This window comes from Electrophorus electricus, chromosome 20, assembly GCF_013358815.1.
Source record: "Electrophorus electricus isolate fEleEle1 chromosome 20, fEleEle1.pri, whole genome shotgun sequence".
Classification (NCBI taxonomy): domain Eukaryota; kingdom Metazoa; phylum Chordata; class Actinopteri; order Gymnotiformes; family Gymnotidae; genus Electrophorus; species Electrophorus electricus.
In genome coordinates, this window is record NC_049554.1 from 12,377,626 (window position 1) to 12,400,144 (window position 22,519).

Consider the following 22,519-nt stretch of genomic DNA (forward strand, 5'->3'; position numbering starts at 1 on the left):
TTCAGAATATTGATTTTATTGGATGCTGATTTTTCCGTTTTAGCCAATGAGAGGATGTGTATTCTCACACACACACACACACACACACACACACACACACACACACTCCACTGCAAATGCTGTTCATCACACAGGGTACTGACAGGAATGTGATATCATACAAAGGATCCAGGTTCTGAGAGCTAACAAAGGGAAAAGGTGCAGTATGTTACCCACACTTTGGAAGACAAGACACGTTCTTACCGCTTACAAGTTAAGCCTGACTATGGGAATGTTATAGTGCCAGCGTGGTGGAGCAGAGACATCCACCCTCACCACCCTCGGATCATGTGATGTTTAGTGAGACACGTTTTTCAGGTGAACCCCATCAGATCATGTTATCTGTTATAAGAGCTCTGAGATGCACTCCGCTCTGTTAATTAGTGTGCTGAGATGACACCGGTGAGCAAGACTGAGCACTCCGTCTCACAGTACCCACCTAATCTTCGCTCTCCGTTTCTCTCTCTCTCTGTCACACTCTCGCTCTGTCTCACTGCTGCAACCGGGAGCAAGCTGATAACTCAACCACCCGGTAACTCCACCATCCTGGGGACTCCAGCACCTGGTAACTGCATCATCCTGCGGACTCCATTCCCCTGGTGACTCCGCCCCCCTGGTAACTCCACTCCCCTGGTGACTCCACCCCCTAGTGACTCCCCTCCCCTGGTGACTCCGCCCCCCTAGTGACTCCCCTCCCCGGTAACTGCTCTGTGCTGCACACCACTCTCTGCACGCATGCGTGGACTTTTCTTCAATTGTAAAACTGAACTTGTCTCGGATTCAATGCTAACCCGAGTCAAGTCAGACTTCTTCATATAGCACTTCTTACAACACAAGCTGTCACAAAGCAGTTGTTTGGGTCCAGATCCATCATCTGGAAGCCAGAGGCAAACTTTGGAAGGACCAAGTCTCCAGAGGGTACATACCGTCCGAGGGAATTCCATCTCATAACTAATCCATGTTTCATGGCATTATATATAGTCAACGTAGCCCATTCTGTTTAGGAGTCTCAACTACTCTGGTGGGTCTAGGGTGAGCTGTTTCTGCATCCGAAGTTGGAGAAGTTGGAGTGGCAGGACACAGTGGGACATGGCACTAAAAGCTGTGAATATTTCTGGGCTTCCGGGGAAGGACTGACCTGAAGCCCACAGCCCAGCATAGCAGAGTCCCCACAACCCGTCGCTAGCTGGGCCAGGGCCCAGATGTCAGGCATGCCGAGGCCCGGAGCAACCGGAGCAGGTCACAGTACAGAGCATTATATCACATACACCCATTAAAAAGAGAATAAAGAAATGGATGGATGGATAGCTGGATGGATGGATGGATGGATGGATGGATACATAGACAGATTCATGAAAATTTACCATGTAAAAAGGTTCTAAAAGAAAGCCAGACAAACTTCACAATCTTTCCCTCACACGTCTCTGAGCGTCGCCGAGGGGGACGCGCCCTGCTGAGCTGCCCCACGCATCCCTGGCCTGTACCACACCGTGACCCATTGCCGTGGCGATATATTGATCCTGCCCTATCTGGATGCAGCTACAGGATGCAGGAGCCCTCCAGCTAAGAGCCTGAGTGAAAGACGTGCCGCTGCAGGACTGGACTGCCTCCACCTGTCTCCACCTGCGCTGGCTTCCTTTTGGGCAGGAACGGGAGTTGAGGAATTAAAAGCATGCGTTGTTTACGCTGATGAGCCAACGGAGACTTGCAGTGGAGCGGATCCGCTCCCCATGCAACCGCATAGAGATGTTTGGATTGCAGAGTAACCACATTCATAAAGCTGAGAAACCTCATCAGATAATCAAGCACTCGCCGTAAGCACTTCAGTGAGGAAGGAGGACCAGTACCCGAGTGGAGAAACAGGAATGTTCAGAACTCAACCACGTGGTTGAGACGTGACCCTGGAGATCTTCATGAGCTGTTAGTGTGAGGACAGCTCTCCACAACCCAGCTTAACTGAGGATCGCTTCTCTCTCTCTCCCTCCCTCTCTCTCTCTCCCTCTCTCTCCCTCCCTCCCCCCTCTCCCCCTCCCTCTCTCCCTCTCCCTCTTTCTCCCTTCCTCTCTCTCTCTCCCTCTCTCTCCCTCCCTCCCTCTCTCTCTCTCCCTCCCTCCCTCCCTCTCTCTCTCCCTTCCTCTCTCTCCCTCTCTCTCTCTTTCTCCCTTCCTCTCTCTCCCTCTCTCTCTCTCCCTTCCTCTCTCTCCCTCCCTCATTCTCTCTCCCTCTCTCTCTCTCCCTCCCTCTCTCTCTCCCTCTCTCTCTCTCCCTCCTTCTTTCTCCCTCCCTCTCTCTCTCCCTCGCTCCCTCCCTCTCTCTCTCTCTCTCTCCCTCCCTCTCTCTCTCTCTCTCTCTCTCTCTTTCTCCCTTCCTCTCTCTCTCCCTCTCTCTCTCCCTTCCTCTCTCTCCCTCCCTCAATCTCTCTCCCTCTCTCTCTCCCTCCTTCTTTCTCCCTCCCTCTCTCTCTCTCCCTCTCTCTCTCCCTCCTTCTTTCTCCCTCCCTCTCTCTCTCCCTCCCTCCCTCTCTCTCTCTCTTTCTCCCTTCCTCTCTCTCCCTCTCTCTCTCTCCCTTCCTCTCTCTCCCTCCCTCATTCTCTCTCCCTCTCCCTCCCTCTCTCTCTCCCTCTCTCTCTCTCTCCCTCCTTCTTTCTCCCTCCCTCTCTCTCTCCCTCGCTCCCTCCCTCTCTCTCTCTCTCTCTCTCTCTCTCTCTCTCTCTCTCTCTTTCTCCCTTCCTCTCTCTCTCCCTCTCTCTCTCCCTTCCTCTCTCTCCCTCCCTCAATCTCTCTCCCTCTCTCTCTCCCTCCTTCTTTCTCCCTCCCTCTCTCTCTCTCCCTCTCTCTCTCCCTCCTTCTTTCTCCCTCCCTCTCTCTCTCTCTCTCTCTCTCTCTCTCTCTCTCTCTCTCTCTCTCTCTCTCTCTCTCTCTCTCTCGGGCATGGCTGCATACAATAGCTATCCCACTGGCTTCCCAGGAAACAGGACAAGGCAGAGAAACAGGACCAATCCTCGCCCTCCTCCCTTTCTTCTCTTTCCCCTTAACAAAAAGCCCCCACCCCTCCCCACCTCCCTCTCTCTCTCTCTCTCCCTCTCTCCCTCCCTCCCTCCCTCTCTCTCAGCCATGTACGATCCCACACTTCAAAAACAGTTTCCCGAGAAACGGCGCCGGCGTTCAGCTCAGGTCCGGAGCGGGCAAACTTTTGAGCGGCGCCACGTCGGGGAAGTTACGGGCGGGCGGCGTGCTCTTACCGTGCGTGCTGCGCGGGCTGTTCTCCACACTGGGAGGGCTGCACGCCCCCAGCTCGGCCAGCCGGCGGCTGGTGGCCGACAGCTCCGAGCGCAGGTTGGTCACCTCCTGGCTGGCCGACTGGATGGCCCCATCGATGCGCTGGGCCAGCTGTTTGTTATCCTCCATCATCTTCAGGATCTTGCCCTGCGGAGTGAGTCCACACAGAGGAGCATGGTGTCAGACGCGCCGCGGGGGGGGGGGGGGGGCACGACGCTGTCGGTGCCCTCCGTGCCTCTCCGCCTCCACCTCCCCCGCCGGTTGGAGTGCGCGCGCACCGCCCGCCGCCTCGCGGCCCACGGAGGGAAGCGATCCCAGCGGAGAGCTACGTCTGCCCCTGCCCGCCCCGCCGAGGCTGAAAAGAGCCGGCTGCTACCTGTTGTCCGACTGCGTGCGTGCGTGCGTGTGTGCGCGCACGCGCGCGCGCGTGTGTGTGTGTGTGCGCGCGTGTGTGTGTGCGTGTGTGTGTGTGAAAGAATGAGAGCAGCAGTGGTGTAGAAGCGAGTGTGAAACGCTGCTCTCTCCAGCAGCTGCTTCTGGAGGGGACCCAGTGCACCGAGAGATGACACGCTCGCTTTTAAACGGAACATACCATGTGCTCCAGAACTCGGGGGGAGGAGGGGGGGATGAAGGAGGAGGGAAGGGGAGGGAGTTAAAGTGCAGTGCTCCTGCAAACTCCTCGAACTACAGCCTCTGCCTTCCAGATCCCAGAGTCCTGCTGCAGTTTGTTGGGACTGAGTAACATGCTTGTCTGCGCTGCTGGGAGAGAATGAGGCAGGCGCTCCTATTATAGCCACTCCTGTTCTGATCCAGGAGCTTATCCGAGCTAAACTGCAGTCAAGCCTGCTACAACTGATCTCTTTCTTCTTTCTCATGTTCTCACACACACGCACACACACACACACACACACACACACACACACACACACACACACACACACACCCTTCTCTCCCTCCGCTTTCCCTCATTCTTCATTACATATTCATTCTTTTGTCTCTGACAAATTCTCCCCCACTCTGGAGGACTAGGGATGGGGGTGGGTCAGAGAGAAACAGCACAGGGGGGTGGAGTGAGGAATGGAGAGAGAGAGAGAGAGAGAGAGAGAGAGGGAGAGAGGGAGGGAGGAAGCACGCTACTTCTGCAGTGGACACAGCAGCTGCCCGTTCGCACCGCCCTCTACAGACAGGAAGTTCAGACAGTTCCGCCGCAGCACACTCTCCGTCTGCGGAGAGGCTGCCGTTTCCAGCTTCCATCACATATCCGCCGGCGTCCGAGAGCGAGCCTGTCTGCGTTAGCGGCAGAGAGAAAGGGCTGTGCTCCGGCTAGGCTGTTTGGTGAAGCAACGCTCTGTTGCTTTTCAAACCATGAGGTCATCCAGAAAATTCCCCCACACACGCAGTCGCACGGCTACGGTCGCCGTGGGCCGGCGCGAGCGCTTATAAACACTCTACAAGTCTGGAAAAGGCAGCAGAGGGGCTGTGTGTCCCTCACGAACGGAGGAAGGTGGACAAATTACTAGCGCCGTCACTCTAAAGGAGAGGGAAGCAGACCGGCATTCCCCTGCTGTTTCCTGATCGGTATTCCCTGGTGGGAGCGTCGGGCCCAGGCGAGCCACGGCGGAACACGGAGGACACAGAGCCGCCGCCCACGCCCCATCGCTCTTAACACGGACGTCACAACGGATCCCGTGTCAAGTGTTTCTTCACATTCCACGCTAACTGAATTATGGAAAAATGTGTGTGTGTGTGTGTATTACCACAACATTTCTGTGATGAACTGCAATTTAGCACATATTTCATCATGGTTAAATCCCAAACCAAAATCTGTTCAGTGTTACTGGAAAACAATCACCAAAAATAAACAATAATCTCTTTCACTGACTTAAAATGAAGGTCCCCTGTCTCCCATCCTGCTACCAGCCCTGGAATTATGCCCTGGAATTATGCCTTGGAATTATGCCCTGTAGAAGCCAATGGGAGGTAATTTTAGGCCTTGTGTGTAACTTTAAAACCAAGCATTTGATCAAATAGCACAAAAAAACCTAAAACATTTTAAATGACTCTCAGTGCTCAATAAAATATGTTTTTAAGGTTTAACACTAACTAGAACAATATGGAGAAACAAAGCCATAGTGTTTCCATTCAACACCAATTATGCTGTTTATCATTTAACAGCCAAATATACCAGTGGCAGAAGCCCTCACCAGTCCATGGAGCTGGCATTACAGCATCACTGTAACGGCTGTAACCGCTGACTGACATTAGCCCGCTCAACACGGGCAAGTTGGGCTCTCAAGCGACACGTCACCGACGCGGTACGACGGCGGCACAGAACAACGATTTTGTCCTCTCGGCTGACTGGCACAGTTTGAAACCCAGCGCAAGCGGTGTAAGGACGCCCTCTCTTCTCCGGGGTTTATCAGAGCACGACGTGAGCTTCACACGAGGGTGGAGCAGAGGTATTCTCCAACGGGCGCTGCAAATTCCTCCAACACGGAGGGAAAGGAAGGAAAGAAGTAAACGATGTCTTTGTTTACTGTAGCAGTGCGCATAAAAAAAAAAACCCATCTTACTCCATCTTCCAGGAAGACACCGGGTTTCCCTGTTACGGCTGCTTGGTACAAAGCGCTTGGCATTCTGTCCTGTAGGAAGGAGACGGATGTCACTGCCGCCATCAGCGAGACAGCACCGCACAGGCGGTGGGGTTGAGCTCAAAGACAAGGAAAGGACAGGAGGAGACGACAAAGGAGTGCTACGGGCAGGCGGAGAGATGGAGGGAGAGATGGAGGGAGAGCATGTTTGGGCCCGTGACCTGTATTCTGCGCGTGATCGACTGCAGTGGCTCGGCCGTGGCACGCAGACTCCCGACTTACACAGCATCAGAGAGGCTCCATCCGCAGGCAGGAGATGCGTGAAACTGTCCTGACTGGATCCGGCGTGCCTGAACGGGCTCGTCCGGGACCAGAAGCTCCTGTCTGACCCGTCACTGCACTCATCGGGACCTCTTTCCAGCATCCACGATAAAACCACTGCGAATCAGACTCACTGCACTAGGTCCAGGCATGAAACTGTACTGAGTCCAGATGCCGTTGATGAATTCGGGAAATCCGGAATCAGGGATAGTGTCTCGATGTTTTGCTGATTTCCTTATGACAACTTAGTAAAGGAGCATCTTTGAGGATCTGAGCAGAGCAGTAACATTCATTCAAAATAACAAATATACTTTGCTTCCGATTACAAAACTAAAAAGGCAATTTATCACCAGATGAGAAAACGTCCTGGGTGCCTTCCTGTAGTGTTGTGTGGAAAAGCTTTCCCAATTACGGTTGTTTGTTTGTTCTAGCTCACAGTACAAGGAGACTGTAATTAAGAGGGTTCCAAATGCGCACTTAAAAACGCTGTATTGATAAACAGTCACTATGACCGGCCGAATGGGGTAATTGAATATCGACTCATCCACGGTGAACTGGAATCTGTACTGCGTTTCACCGTCGAACCCCTGGGTGAAGCAGGAACAACGGACTATTTATAAGAGTTTTATCTGTGAACTGTGAGAAAACTCTCCGGCGGCCAACTTGGCTTCTTCGCAGGTCAGACGCAGCGCGTATCTGTGGTGTGCGTGTTTGTGTATGAGAGGGGGAGAGAGAGCGAGAGAGAGGGAGAGAGAGAGAGAGAGAGGGAGAGGGAGAGAGAGAGAGAGAGAAAGAGAGAGAGAGGGAGGGAGAGAGAGAGAGAGAGAGAGAGAGAGAGAGGTCATGGGCCTGTGCAGGGGTCAAGGACTGTTTTCCAGCCTTTCCTACAACACTCCACTCCCTGCAGCGGCCAGACGGACCGGAAGAGCAGCGTCAGTTCCTCTGTTTGATTGCGTGATGAAGAACAGTCCTGGGCAATTTGCCACTTTGCTCTCTTTTAAAAAAGACAGACACTCGAACCAAAAACAAGCACCAAAACTCAGGAGCTGGGCTGGCGTTGCAGTGGGAGTACTGGGAGCTCTCAATCCTCAGTCGTTTTACGGAACATTCGATCAGCTGTTTTGTCAACATTTTTCTAGGACCAAGACAGACAGTATTCTGCATATATGTGAATGATGTTTCACACAATGGCTGAATTTAGACTGATCAGAGATTTAGGCAACACTGTTCTGGAGTCTGAGACCGAGAGTCATAAAACGTGACGTGTGATAAATGCATAGATACTCCAGAAAATCTCTGAGGACAGCACGAGCTAAGATCACAACTTGTTTTTTTTTGTTGCTGTTTGTTTGGTTACTTTGATTCCTAGCAAATGTTGTCTTGGAAGGATGAAGATTTCCAATGCTACAACTCCCTGGAAAAGCCTTTTTCACCCTCAAACTCAGGCCTAGTCTGAGCAGAAATGTGCCCCAGAATTCATCATATAAAATACAACTGCAAGCCACACACTCTGCAGATTGCCTGCGTGTATAATGTGTTGCCATGTAACCACGGGGGCATGTAACATCACGACAGAAATGAGTGTGTGTGTGTTTGACTCTTGTAACTACTGTGAGCCTGTGATGACACTGACCCCTGGCAGTGCACGACTGTTACAGCGTCCCGTGTCACAGTGTTGTAGTGTTACTGGGTTACTGTGCTGTTGCACTGCTGTGTTACAGTGTTGCAGTGATATCCTGTTGTGCTGTTACAATGTTAGTTTTGCTGCATTTCTGTATTGCGGTGATGCTGTGTTATTGTTGCTGTGTTACAGTGGTGCTGTGATATAGTGTTGCAGTGTTACAGAGTTAATGCTGATGCATTGCTGTGTTACAGTGTTGCAGTGATGCCATGTTACAGTGTTGTTGCGATGCCATGTGGCGGTGATGCAGTGTTACAGTGTTGCTGCGATGCTGTGTTATAGTGTTGCGGTGATGCCATGTTACGTTGTTGCCATGATGCTGTGTTACGGTGTTGCGGTGATGCCATGCTACAGTGTTGCAGTGATGCTGTGTTACACTGCTGAAGTGATGCTGTGTTACGGTGTTGTGGTGATGCCATGTTACAGCGTTACGGTGATGGCGTGTTACAGTATTTCAGCAATGCCGTGTTACACTGTTGAAGTAATGCTGTGTTACGGTGTGGCGGTGATGGCGTGTTGCGGTGATGCCATGTTACAGTGTTGCGGTGATGTCGTGTCACAGTGTTGCAGCGTAGTTTTATTACTATGCTGCAACTCTGTAACACAGCAATGCATCAGCATTAACTCTGTAACACTACAACACTATATCACAGCACCACTGTAACACAGCAACAATAACACCACAACACTCTTATTACAAGAGTGACGGAGATGCCGTGTTGCTTTATTAGAGTGGAACTGGCCCCTCATTTTTCATTTCTCACTTGGCTGAATAAACTCAATGGCTCCTAAAGTCAAAAAACAGGAAAAGAGAAGAAGCTCCGCCCTATCCCTCCCTCCCGCACTTCTACCAGACAGGTATGGTGGTGTGCATGAGGCACTGCAACGCAGAGCTGGGGACTGTGAGTCCTGACTGTGGCGGAGAGGAGACCAGCAGCCCTGCGGCCTGACAGAGTGAAAGCCCGCGTGATCTTGGAGAAAGTGAAAACCGCACTGCTCTCTCCTCATCCTCACTGCCACTACTCCACATCACCATGGCGATATGTGGAGTGATCGCCCGAGCGATGAAGAGAGCAAACACACCTACTCGTGAGGCCAATGAGAGACTCGCAGGAAGAAACGCTTCAGACGCATGCTCTGAAACTCTTCTTGGCGTGTTCTGAGAGCTAATGAGAAGCGCTAGAACAAACAGGTTAAACGATGTTCCCCTGCAGGTCTGGGTATGCGCTGCACGCACTGCAGACCTGTAAACGGCGAGCACATGTCATTTCACTCATGGCTTGTTACGGATCACGCAGTGCTTTTCAGCAAAGCCACTCATTCTTATACCAAGCAAACAACATCGCTCAGGTTTCGGTGCTGACTGCATGCAGCCCTGCTGGCTTGGCCAGGAAGCTGGAACACAACAACAGATAAGGCCAACATGAAGGAGGCAATCTTATGCACAGAGAGAGAGAGAGAGAGAGAGAGAGAGAGAGAGAGAGAGAGAGAGAGAGAGATAGATATTTCTTCCCACTAGAGGAGCCTCCTCTCCCCGTTCCTCCCTGTTACTCTCTCCAGCGATGGCTTGCGCAGTTTAAATGATCTAAGATCCCCCATGTACTTACACAGGCCTGACTGATAACACGCTCGCACATGCACTATTGCAGGCCGTGACGCCATGGGATTCGACGAGGACTGAGATAATGCAGTGCACGAAGCCCACACCCCCCCCCCCCCCAACTCCCACCCCAAAATGCGTGGCCACTTTGAAGCATCACGCCACGGCACTGGCAGAATACTAACTGGATCAAATCCGATGAAGTATTTATATTCCGACTGCATATCTACAGGCGGCAACCGCCCGCCTTCACACTCGCGCTCGGCTATTTTGTTCATGAGCGCCGGGCAGTCCATGTCAGGTGAAACGCTTCACCAGCAACGTGCCAGTTAACAAACGACTCGAACACGGGAGCACCATTCTGCAAGACCCTTTGCTCCGCACGTCCGTCCAAAGCCGGACGCTCAGTCAGGTGTCACGCCACATAAATAATCCTGAGTCATTTGGTAAGAGCAAGGCGGCAGCAGGCAGCTGGTGTGAGGCAGAATGCAGATGACAGGTATGGCATGACGGGCTGGGAGCTGGTTAGGGGGAGCTGAAGTGGACAGATGCTCCGTTCTTATCTTCCGCCAGGTCCACCCAGGAACAGAGGGCCATTACTGCCAGTGACGGAAGTAATTGGCCTCTTCTGACACCGAGGGTGAACAAGGCACTCCGCTCTTCCAGATTGGGTTTGTCCAGAGCTGAATGAGTTTGGCCAGAAGGAGCCAATAGATGGAGAGCTGGAGTGAGGCGACACAGGTCTTGATGAAACCCAATCTGAGCTCATCTTCTTAATGATTCAAAATGGGTTTGACCTGAGACCTGATCACCAAGCCTGCATGGGCTGTGGAGTGTTATCATGCTTTGGGCCCCACAGATCTGTAGACCAGACAGAGGGTCTAATGTCCTGATTATTATCTAATGACGAGCACGTCTGATGCTTTTCCGATTGGCCCTTGAGGATAAATAGCTCCATTACTCTCTCCCTTGTCTAATAGTAAACTGTGTGTCGGGGGGGGGAAATCAATGTGCTAAACAGGACTGAGAGTGTGTGAGCATGACCTGATGGGTGATGGGGTGACTAGAGTCTGTGAACATGACCTGATGGGTGACTAGAGTGTGTGAATTTGACCTGATGGGTGACGGGGTGACTAGAGTGTGTGAATTTGACCTGATGGGTGACTAGAGTGTGTGAACTTGACCTGATGGGTGACTAGAGTGTGTGAATTTGACCTGATGGGTGACTAGAGTCTGTGAACATGACCTGATGGGTGATGGGGTGACTAGAGTGTGTGAACTTGACCTGATGGGTGACTAGAGTGTGTGAATTTGACCTGATGGGTGACAGGGTGACTAGAGTGTGTGAACATGACCTGATGGGTGACGGGGTGACTAGAGTGTGTGAACATGACCTGATGGGTGACGGGGTGACTACATTATGTGTGCATGACCTGATGGGTGACGGGTTGACTAAAGTGTGTGAACATGATCTGATGGGTGACAGGGTGACTAGATTGTGTGTGCATGACCTGATGGGTAACAGGGTGACTAGATTGTGTGTGCATGACCTGATGGGGTGACAGGGTGACTAGATTGTGTGTGCATGACATGATGGGGTGACAAGAGTGTATGAACATGACCAGCATGTATATGCATACACACATAAGGACCAGTGCAAACAATATAAATGCTAGCCAAAAATGATTAATTCATATTAATTATGTTTTTAGAATAAATCTAATCTGAGTCCTACCTTCTATACATACAGATGACTTCTTTATCATTCTTTACTCTTTATTCCCTCACATTTGGCACATTTGGTCAAACTGTCAAATCTACTTGCTACCAAGAAAACTGAACTGAGGCTTTAGGAATCCAGGAGTCATATGTTTTTATGTTTAATTTATATAGTGAATACATTTCTCAAAATATATTCTCTTCAATATCATAAGTGCGACAAGATGTCCACTGAATTCAACTGAATCTGCAAAAGAGCAGTCCTCTGAAATACCTACTGCATGTACATAAGCTAACACTAACTGTTCTATGTCTACCTACAAGGTGTCAGGGAACTGTTGGTTATTCAAAGTTCAGATTTTGCTTGGTGATGGTGTTTGTGATGGTGATGGTGTTTGTTATGGTGATGTTGCTGATAGTGTTGGTGCTGGTGTTAGGGTCGGTGATGGTACTGGTGATTGTGTTGGTGTTGGTGATGGTGTTTGTGATGGTGTTGCTGATGCTGTTAGTGATGGTGTTTCTGAGAGTGTTGGTGATTGCGTTGGTGTTGGTGATAGTAATGGTGTGCTGGTGTTGCTGATAGTGTTGGTGATGGTGTTGGTGATAATGTTGGTGTTGGTGATAGTGTTGCTGATAGTGTTGGTGATTGTGTCAGTGTTGCTGATAGTGTTGGTGATTGTGTCAATGTTGGTGTCGGTGATGGTGATGACCGAGAACCTTGGACAGGTGGAGCTCATGAATGTTGAACTCTACAAACATGAACTCTAACAGTCTGAGGCCTGCTGCGCTACAACGTGGACATAAAGCATGAGGGTTCAGAGTGGAAGGGATGGTCAGACATCAGACATGAAGCACGCTTAACAGATCTGGGAGAGGTTTAAATCAGCACTCTGATAGTCCAGAAGATTAACAGCCTTCAGCAGAACCAGACTGATCAAACCTTCCCACTTGTGTGTGTATTTCTAACACAAATCAGATCCTCCTCAAACTACACAACATTCTGTTCCACACTGTAGTTTCACATTTACCCTTCAGTCTAGCACCTTTGACTATAATGAACTAAAGAGTCTCCACTTGCTAAATGTGATGATAGTGATGGTAATAGTGGTCTTAACACCCCATAATACTTTAGGGAAGTATTAATAAAATAGATGGAGTGTCTCAACCCGCATCCATCCATGAACTGCAGGTGCCCAAGAACTCACTACACATAATACTCTCGTCTGAGGGCGCAGATGTGCTGCCAGTTTCAGTAAAGAATCGAAGTTCGTCAACACCAAGTTGATGTAAGCAGTTTTCCAGAAGCTCCACGGTAAACTTGGATACAGATATTACAAAACGTTCCAGCATGTGCTGGAGACAGAGAAGACGTCCTGTGGGTTGGATATTTTCAGTACTTCAGCCCTTTTATGTTCCAATAGATAATACGTTCTATTAGGTTAAATCTTGCTCAAAGCTTCAACGAAAGAAGAACGTTTATCATCATGGACAAACTGATGTGGTGATAACAGGTGCGAGTCTCACAGAGCACGGCTCCGCTCTGGGTGGCTCAGGTTGCCTGGTCAACACTGGAAATGAAAGCAGGAGCGAAGTACTCCAGGAACGCGATTCCGAAGGAGACGGCCAACACCACGTTTAAACTTTACAGACACGGAGGTGAGTGTTCCTCGTTAAGGAGGCCATGCCTCCGTCGCAATTAAATTCACCTAGACAGAAACAGATCAAACAGGAATCAAAGAAGCAGAAGTGAAGCAGGATTCAGCTGAGAGGAATGAATGAGACGGTAGCGCTAACCGGAGAGAGAGCAAATCGTAGAGAGAAAGACTGCCGGTGGAACTAAAACGAACTCTAGTGACAGCTCTTTAACCACAAAAATATGAAAGTTTATTCAGTGGAACAGAGCTTTGTCTGGTATGTTTAAGAGAGCCTTCTAAAGACAGAAAACATGTACTATATTTTGCTGAAAACAGACCAAGCTTTGTGTGTGAGGTGAGCTTAATAATAATAACTGTACGTATAGATTGTGAATAACTTTAAACGTCAACAAGGAAATGATGATATATGATATATAAATGATACATGATCATATAATGAAATAAAAATCTGTGATTTAGAGAGGGTGAAGACAGTGACATTATGGGATAGAGCAAAGTTAAGGCAGGTAACATATATGTTTAATGAACAAGTGGCTGACTTCAAAATCTCACAATTTATAGACAGAAACTCGGGCCCATTAATAATTAAATAACACAGATGAAAATGCAGCTCTGCTTGTCTGAGGTGTAGAGGTACTTCTTACTACGCATATTACTTACTGGTTTGGCTGGTAAAAACCAGTTCAGCCATTTTTGCCTGTAGAGGTGACCTTTTCAGAGTGGCCCCTTCAGGGTGGGGGCGTTGGAGTCATTTTTGTGTGGATGGGCGGCTAGGCGGTGCAGCTGGCTGCAGGCCTACAGCTGCACCGCTGCACATTGCCTGTTCTTCAGTCACGCCTCCTCTCTCTCGCTACTGCCTCCCACTGGCCGCTCAGCGTAACTGCCAAGTCCAATCGTAGCTCACAGTGTCAGGCAGTAGTGTCCGCCTACAGCCATGTTTAAGGCGCCTTGTGCCGCTGGTAAGGATCCCTGTGCAGAGTTCCTGTTGATTGGCGACCCCGTGTCGTGGACGGTACGTGCGGTACGAGGATGTTGACGCGCCGTGTTCGCTCGGTCTCCCACTCAGTTCAGCCTGTGATGTTTAATTGATTTCCTCACGGTTCTCTTTGTTTGGCCTCCTTTGAACGGTAGCACTTATGAAAGAGACACTGCAGTAGTGTTGTAACACCCTGCTGGCGAGACATGATTAGATTGAAAAGAGTGCCAGTGTAAGCAATTAACATCCAGTGCACAGGTACATGCCGGGCTGGGGTCGGGAGTGCTCAGAAAACACATGCCACGTGTAGTTGGCTTGCTTTGGCTACAAGGTGTCTACGGCACAGCCAGAGCACTAAAGCTATCTGGAAAGCCCCGCCCACAGCCCCGGCCAGTTACCTGTTGAGAGTGTGAGAGTGGCAGGGGTGATGAGCCACTTACTGACGTCCTTTCCTCTCAGTGTCCATGTTCAGTGTAGCTCGGAATACTGATCAGATCCAGAGGACACCGGAGTGATGTGCGTGCTCGTGCACGCACGCATGTATGCGCACACACACACACACACACACACACACACACACACACACACACACACATACACACACACATCCCTTCCTGATAAAGCAGCACCACACTTAGGTGGGTTTTCTACATAAGCAATTAAAGATTAAAGTTTTCAACATACACACAAACTCAAACGTGTTTTTCCCAAATATTTAAAATCATATACTACACAAAAGAATTCGCAATAGATTTAGTGCTGAGAAACTTACCACTAGAATAATGCATTACAGTTACACTTCTTTTAATCACATCTAACTTAATTAGCATGCCATTAGTTGCTTTACTGATATGTTTGAATTGGGCATGTGACCAGTGCATGAGAGTGTGAGAAATGTGTATGCGAGGAGTGAAGCATGAGCTGAATACAGGCACTGAAAACACTTTCCACTGTTGTAAACTCAGTCAGCAATCTGTCAGAACATCTAATCAGATGGTTTACGGTATTTACGGTGAGTCTTAGAACGGCCCAGAGAGAACTACTTACGGTATTTACGGTGAGTGGCTGCTTCTTCCTTAGAACGGCCCACAGAGAACTACTTAACCAAATTAACAGTAAACTAATTAATGAGTGATTACATTTTCCAGAATGTTATGAGCAAAGTCATTACTATTGTGTAATGGACTATGTTCTGTGAGGAGCTCTCCTGATGTGTGATATGTTCGTCTGCAGACGTACGACCAAAGAAGAATCTCACGGTCTGGCTCTGCAGTCTTTGCTGACTCTACCCTGCACACACGACCGAGCCAACAAACCCGTGGCAGTGCAAAGTGGCGCATTGACGGCAGGTGTCGCGCATTACAGATCTGGAGGACTGAGGTCTTCCACACGCCGAAAAATCCTAAGTTGCCAAGCAGATTCTGAGTGATGTGTTTAGCAGCGGCCTGGTACTGAATGACAGCTTTTTTTTTTGCTTTTGGCACATGGAAAGGTACGGAGTGAAAAGCGAAACTAATTACAGATTGGCACAAAAACGGAGGCCTGTGCTCTCACAGAGGAGGCCCATGTGTCCAGCTGTTGCCTCGAACAGTCACTCGCCGTAACGGCTCAGAACGACGGCCCCCTCGTTTCCCTTTGCCCTCCTGTTCGTCTGAGGCCGCCTGTATGTGATGTTTAGAAGCCGAGATCACCGAATACACCTGCCAGAGCTCAGAGGGGATGATGAATGCCAATTATTTAGCACTGGATCTGGCAGGATATTAGCCATAATCCCCCTTCTTTTCCCTTAATGGGAAGCGACTGGCGCGGCGCTGCATCCGCGTTCTCCAGAAGCGATCCATCTAAAGGCCGTCGCCAGGACACCTGCTTACTTGATTTATAACAATCCATTGCTTATTTATCAGATAAGCAAGTGTGTCTCAAAGCAGCTTGTGTGGAAAGAAGTTGGTAAATAAAAACAGACTGATGACATGCACGACCATCAAACAGATCCCATCACATTTCTCAAGATGACCTAACATCCGATCATCTACAGTGAAATTAAGAAAAAAGGTGACCAGGAAATGTAACGATGTCATGGTCTCTGCAGAGCTCTGAATAAAGGCTCACAGGTGCTCACAACACTACTCAAGTTGAGAAGTAAATGTAAATATCAGAATAGCACAATAAATCCATGGCATTTTCAAGCCAGTTTTGACGGGGACATGTGTGCAGTCCTTGGTGCCATCTGCAGAAGTAGAAACGCATCCTCAGTGCTTCAGAACATCCCACCAAGCATGACAGCTGACAGCGTAATCTGGAAAACGGTGCACGGATGGGTGTGAACAGAGAGGGAGATGTGGAGGATGGGTGTGAACAGAGAGAGAGTAGATGTGAATGTCTAGGATGAGTGTGAACAGAGAGTAGATGTGAATGTGGAGGATGAGTGTGAACAGAGAGTATATGTGAATGTGGAGGATGAGTGTGAACAGAGAGTATATGTGAATGTGGAGGATGAGTGTGAACAGAGAGTAGATGTGAATGTGGAGGATGAGTGTGAACAGAGAGTAGATGTGAATGTGTAGGATGAGTGTGAACAGAGAGTAGATGTGAATGTGGAGGATGAGTGTGAACAGAGTATATGTGAATGTGGAGGATGAGTGTGAACAGAGAGTAGATGTGAATGTGTAGGATGAGTGTGAACAGAGAGTAGATGTGAATGTGTAGGATGAGTGTGAACAGAGAGTAGATGTGAATGTGTAGGATGAGTGTGAACAGAGAGTATATGTGAATGTGGAGGATGAGTGTGAACAGAGAGTAGATGTGAATGTGGAGGATGAGTGTGAACAGAGAGTAGATGTGAATGTGTAGGATGAGTGTGAACAGAGAGTAGATGTGAATGTCTAGGATGAGTGTGAACAGAGTATATGTGAATGTGGAGGATGAGTGTGAACAGAGTAGATGTGAATGTGGAGGATGAGTGTGAACAGAGAGTAGATGTGAATGTGGATGATGAGTGTGAACAGAGAGTAGATGTGAATGTGGAGGATGAGTGTCTCGGGGGTCATCTTCCCACAGTGATGATTCCTTCCCTTGCACTAGAGGTGGGATTTCAAATACTAATTGAGCCACAGTGAAGGAACCTGACCAGACTTCTCACACATCTACGCAGCTGCTTGCATTAACCACTCCGCTGTGACACCTGCTGTGTGTTCCGTCTGTGCCCGTGTTTTAGTTGGAATTTAGGAGTCTGCTTTATCTCAAGCCAGTCTTAAGGTAAGCATCTGTCTGATTTCATTTTCTCAGAGACATTAGTCTCTGCAGGACAGAAGGTCAAGTGCAATGAGATTGCGTAAACCCAGTCAGAAAATCAATAATTTCCAAAACAGTCAAGATTCATTAATTTAAAATAATAACACATTTGTGTTATTGGTGGTCTTGGGAGCGCGGGTCCTTGTACCCAGGATCCCGTGTCCTTGGACTTACGGAGGGTAATTGGATTACTGCATATGCGGTTTTCATTATATATTCATTTAATGAGAGGGGCGTGAGGAGTCTAGACAGGTTCTCTGTGCCATAAAAGGAATCTCACTGTGCATCCACAGGGGAGCGCTGTGGAGCACAAGTTAACAATTGATTCGGTTTATAGGGTCCATATCTACAAGAACTGGGGGGGGGGGGGGCTCGGTTTATTTGACCAACGGCAACACACCAGCCACAATGCCAGTGGGGGTTTCACTCCGTTAGAGAGCGAATGTGAATGTTACAGTGAAGAAAACACCACTTCTAAAGGAAAGAAATACTTTTAAAGAAAATGAGAATGGCCACATGCTTGTCTGTCAGCACTGACGCTACACTGGCTTACTGGTTTCCTGCAGGAATGTTACACATTTGTGTTACATATTTGTGTTAGACATCTGCGCTCTCCGTGTGTTTCTGGGTTCCGGTCTCTGACAGGACTTTGGGGTGATGCCATCCTTAAACTCTGGCATATTTGCACTAGCAAACGGATTAGCTGTCCAAGGACACAACAGGGCACTCCTCTAATTCGTTGTGGGTAAGAGTCTCTGCCAACCGCTGTGAATATAAATATAAATGCCTGGGAGCGGGTGTCCCACAAAGATAAGCGCATGTGCACGGCTTCAGAACCCTGAGCAGGGATGGCGAAGGTGAGCAGCACGACTCTGCAGGCGCCCCTGACCATATCCGGTCTTGGGAAAGTACCCTAATCAAAACTCGGAGCACAGAGTAGAGGCAAGCCCGAAGTTCTGCGTCACCGCGAGACCAACGAATGATCCATGCATGAGAAAGGAGTCGAAAGATCGGTTGGATTTGCGGAGAGCCTTGTTTAGGGATGGCGCATATGGAATACTGCACATTTCCAAACACTGGAAGGGCATCGCAACAGCGAAGCAGGACAAGAGGAATGTAACAGCGTGGCCTTGCTTTACTGCCTGGGGCTGTGCCAACGGATTCCGACGTGTATGAAGAAACTGTATGGCGGACTGGTAGGATGCCTGTCTACATCCTGATATATACCCGCAGGGAACCCGTGCAGCCAAATCCTGAGATCTAACGCATATTCTGGATAACCTGCTCCCACATGAGCAGAGAAAGGGAAGGCAGACTCACCCAACAGCCTCAGCCCTGGATACCAGCTCTTCTCAGACCACAGCACGGCTGATCGCGGGAACATCGATCCCCTCGCTGGCCCTGGAAAACGTCCGCAAGTCTGACTTTTTAGCAGGGCAGTTTTTTAAAATGACATTCCTCATCCTTGCCCAAGCGTCTGAAATGACCAAACACATCAGCCATATCCCACTCATCGTCTCAGCTCCGACGCGCAGCAGAGAGAAGACGAAAGAGAGCAGCGTGAGCAGAGCCCGGAGGGGCGACTACCTGCTGCTGGTGCCCATTACACTTAACACAGCTCTGCTCTGTGCCTCCCCGCGGCCCACAGTCGTCCACAATGGGAGCCTACGAGGAGCCATAGGCCGAGGGTGATGGACGTTATTAGTGCATTTCTCAAACGGAGTTTGTCAGTGGTTTATCGGTCGCTTTGGGCCAAAGCGGTTCGCCATAACCCAGCGGAAAAGCGTCACCGCGGGTCAGGTGCTCTGCAGTAGGGCACCGAGTCATAGTCACAGTCGGGTTCAATCACTGCTGACGTACCGTCACCTGAAGCAATGGGGGAAAAGCCGCAGGCCCGCGTTGGTGGGTGCGCTATGGCCAGCCTCCGCGCTACAAAACAGATGAAAGAATGAAAAGATAGACCAAAACAGAGCGCCTGATGAATATGAAATGGAAAAATGGAAGCCTGAACTTACAAATCAGTCTATACGACCGCGGCAATCTGGAATGTTTAATGGGTTCGTAGTGCAGTGTCACAGCTCAGCCATTACACCGCCCAAGAAGTTACAACTGGTTGGCTAAACCAGGGAAGGGGGGAAAACGTCCAGGTGACGAATCCCTAAATCTCTCCGTGCCAGAGTCGATACCCGCTGTAGTGTGTGAGGATGAGTTTAACGATGTCCACCTCACGGGTGACTCTCCCAGCGGACAGGGGAATTCTGAGTGCTCTAATGCAGCAGGAAGCCTATTAGCATGATCTAGTTATCTAACACCTCTCCGCATCGTGTGGCTTCAAAGCTCAGGACCTGCATATCATTAATTAGCCATGCAAATCCCATGCAGTTCAAAGTCTCCTTGCATTCAATTTAGTGTTAAAAGTTTCATACATTCTCTCCTGTCCCCAGTTTTCGGTGAAAAAGCAGAGCGTCGGATCATAACCGCTGCCAATCCTCTAGCCATCCTCCGCGCGTAGCTTCCAGGCCAGGTGAGAGGCGCCGCCCGCATGGGTCCTCGGAACAGATTGCATCTGGCGGGAATCAGATGGCGGGGAATATGGCCCCGCAACCCCCCCACCCCCACCCCGCGCGCTCCTGGAGAAAAAATGGACAGCGCGCAACGCCTGGATTTTACTACGGGGGTCACGAGAGCGGCACGGCCTGGTGCTGATTAAACATGTGTTTCGCTTTTGGAAAGAGATGGCAGGAACCCACGGTCTCCCGCGGTTTCCCGCTCGGACTGACGCAGAGGCAGCTGGAAAAAGACGTGGAGGAAGGGAAGGACAACAGATCCAGTTAAAGAGGAAAGATTTCACTGCAATGAGCATTTCTGAGTGAGACATGTTAGAAAGGCCGAAGGAGATAGTCTTCGTTAACGATTAACATCAGATTCCTGTGGAGTGAACAATACAGCGAACCAAGATGTTTGCAAATAAATGCAAAGCGTTTCATTCAGTTAAAAAGTGCTGAAGATGAAGTCTGTTATCTGAAGCCCAACAAAAGCAATTATCACTAAACAGGGCAGTGGACACAGTTGGTCCAGAGCTTCACTTTTTTGGGGGGGGGGGGGTTGTAAACAATCTGTTACAAACCATTTAAGCTTCAACCTTGGGTTACTGCACAGCGGTTCAGACAGACGAGTGGGGAGATATATGCCTTTAAGTATCCGCGAACTCTGTAAAATTGAGGTGAACAGCACAGCAAAAGTGTGCACGTATGAAAAATCCACCAGTGCCTTGGCTCTTGGTCTTCCCTGACACTAGTGTAATTACCGGTGCCGTTCCAAGGTAGACGCTCGAATACGAGGCCCTGCCTTTATCTGTAATCTTGAATAGTTTCACTGTTTGAAACCAGGACACTCGACAACACTCCTGCTAATGTGTGCCATTACTTGAATGTTATGCAAACCTTACAAGATAAAGGCAATGTTTCTTTAGTTCTGCGTGATAACATGAGATTGTTATAATGATATGAACTATGTCTGCACCTTTAAAGTGCATCTCGTGTGGTTGCAATAAGAATGCAGAAACCATAATCTGAAACTACACTCACTGGCCATTCTAGTGTATGTTGGAGGCCCCAGGCAAAAGCTCACAGCGGCCCCTCCAACCAGTGCTCCTCACCATCACGTTATAAACAATGTCACTATTAAACAATCCTGCACACTACTTGCACTGGGAGTGAGTGGAGTCAGACGAAGCTCCCTTGGGGAATTCAGGTTTCACACTGTCATTGCAAACTGCACATTGCCACTGCCCTCGGGGGCCCCCCACTGCCCTCGGGGGCCCCAGACTGTCCTGGGGCCCCCAAGCAGTTGCCTGCCTTGCCTGGAGGCTTCCTCTCTGCCATGATTATCTGCACCTTCTTAAAATGTTAATTACTGTATCGTTACTCCCTCAGTGTGATTAGATAAACGATGAACAATCTATATTGTCTGGCACATTTCTAATCTCCACAGAAGAACTGATTTGAGTTGTTTCAGAAGTCTCGAGACTTGCTGGATTTTCCAGTCTCTGCCAAACAATTTTTAAGTGCCAAGCTCTTACCCACAGCTGCATGTCAGTGTGAACTGGACACACCTGCTGGTGTTTATACATGAGAAAATGCTCTGTGCGTCTGATGGAAACGCCATGTAACACGACCTGGTCTGAAATGACACCTCAGTAAGAATAACACCACTACAACAAAACTTGAAAGGGATTATGCTCTGTCTGATAAGAACTAAGGACTCAGATTACAAATTAAATTAAGATGAAATCCAACTGCTGTGCAACAAAGGTCCATTTAGGCAAGACCCCGCCCAACTTCAAGCAGGTGTAGCCTCGTACGTGCTTCACACTGTGTGGGCTCACTCAGGAAAAAGGCACCTCCTGGCCAGGATACGCCACATACAACCTACATACAGTCCAGATGAAATTCAAGCCCCACTGAATCAATAGTCCAACCTTACAGTCCATTTAATCACAGGCGCTTGGCTTACCCGCGCCCCATTCAATCCTGATTGGTCAATAATTAATTAACGAAGCAATTCTGCCAAAACTCCATAATATAATGGAATAAATTAGCATGACTCGGACTCTATGAAACTATATTTCCTAGCACACAAAATATAATCGACTTCAGTAGACCAATAATACCTCATCCTCACTCAAAAAATACATAAAAATTGGGGTTCAGTGTTTCCTCGTGTCATGTGTTTGCTCTTCCATGCCCCCTGCTGGTCAGTGAGGGTCCTGTGCACTGGGGTTCCCCTCCTCTGTGACTTCTGTGTCCTTACTGAAGCACTGTGAGCTGTGACACCAGCAACACACACACACACACACACACACACACACACACACACACACACACACACACACACACACACACATATATATATATATATAAAGGTAGTCAAAGTACAGACAAAGTTTCAGACAGAGGTCCTTCATCAGCTGTGCAAGCAAAGTGCTTCTGAATTAGTAGTAGGAGGCAGATTATATATGAAAAAGTAGATGATTAAATCAGAATATATATATAAAAACTTCTACTACAGTATTTGCATGACACCTGAGGGCTGAGAGCATCTATCCTGTGAGACTAAAGCATTTCCCAGCATTAAAAAAAACGTCCGTTTCTTTCTTAAATAATTTGTTCCCGCTGGGCAATATTTGATCATCAAGGACTTAAGCTCTGAATTCTCACCATTCATTGTCTCTAAAGTATCGTCTCAAAGTCTTTGAAGGTCTACTACTGAGGGCGCAGGGCTGCTTCTCCTCTATGTACCAGGAGCTTGTGGCCTATGGTGGTAGTGGAGTGATGCTTGAGGAACCCACAGATGGAAGCAAAGTGG

General features: G+C 49.0%; 1 protein-coding gene across 9 annotated transcripts in view; it reads right to left on the reverse strand.

Annotated features, from left to right (window-relative positions):
- The window catches only part of kaznb (kazrin, periplakin interacting protein b), a 118,785-nt gene that overhangs the window by 64,824 nt on the left and 31,442 nt on the right, over nt 1–22,519 (reverse strand). For 5 of the 9 annotated variants that reach the window (XM_035520313.1, XM_035520312.1, XM_035520311.1 and 2 more), the window contains exon 3: nt 3,282–3,465. In XM_035520313.1, the coding sequence (XP_035376206.1) occupies nt 3,282–3,465 (184 nt within the window). The other 4 variants (XM_035520316.1, XM_035520314.1, XM_035520317.1 and 1 more) reach the window with 4 other exon arrangements.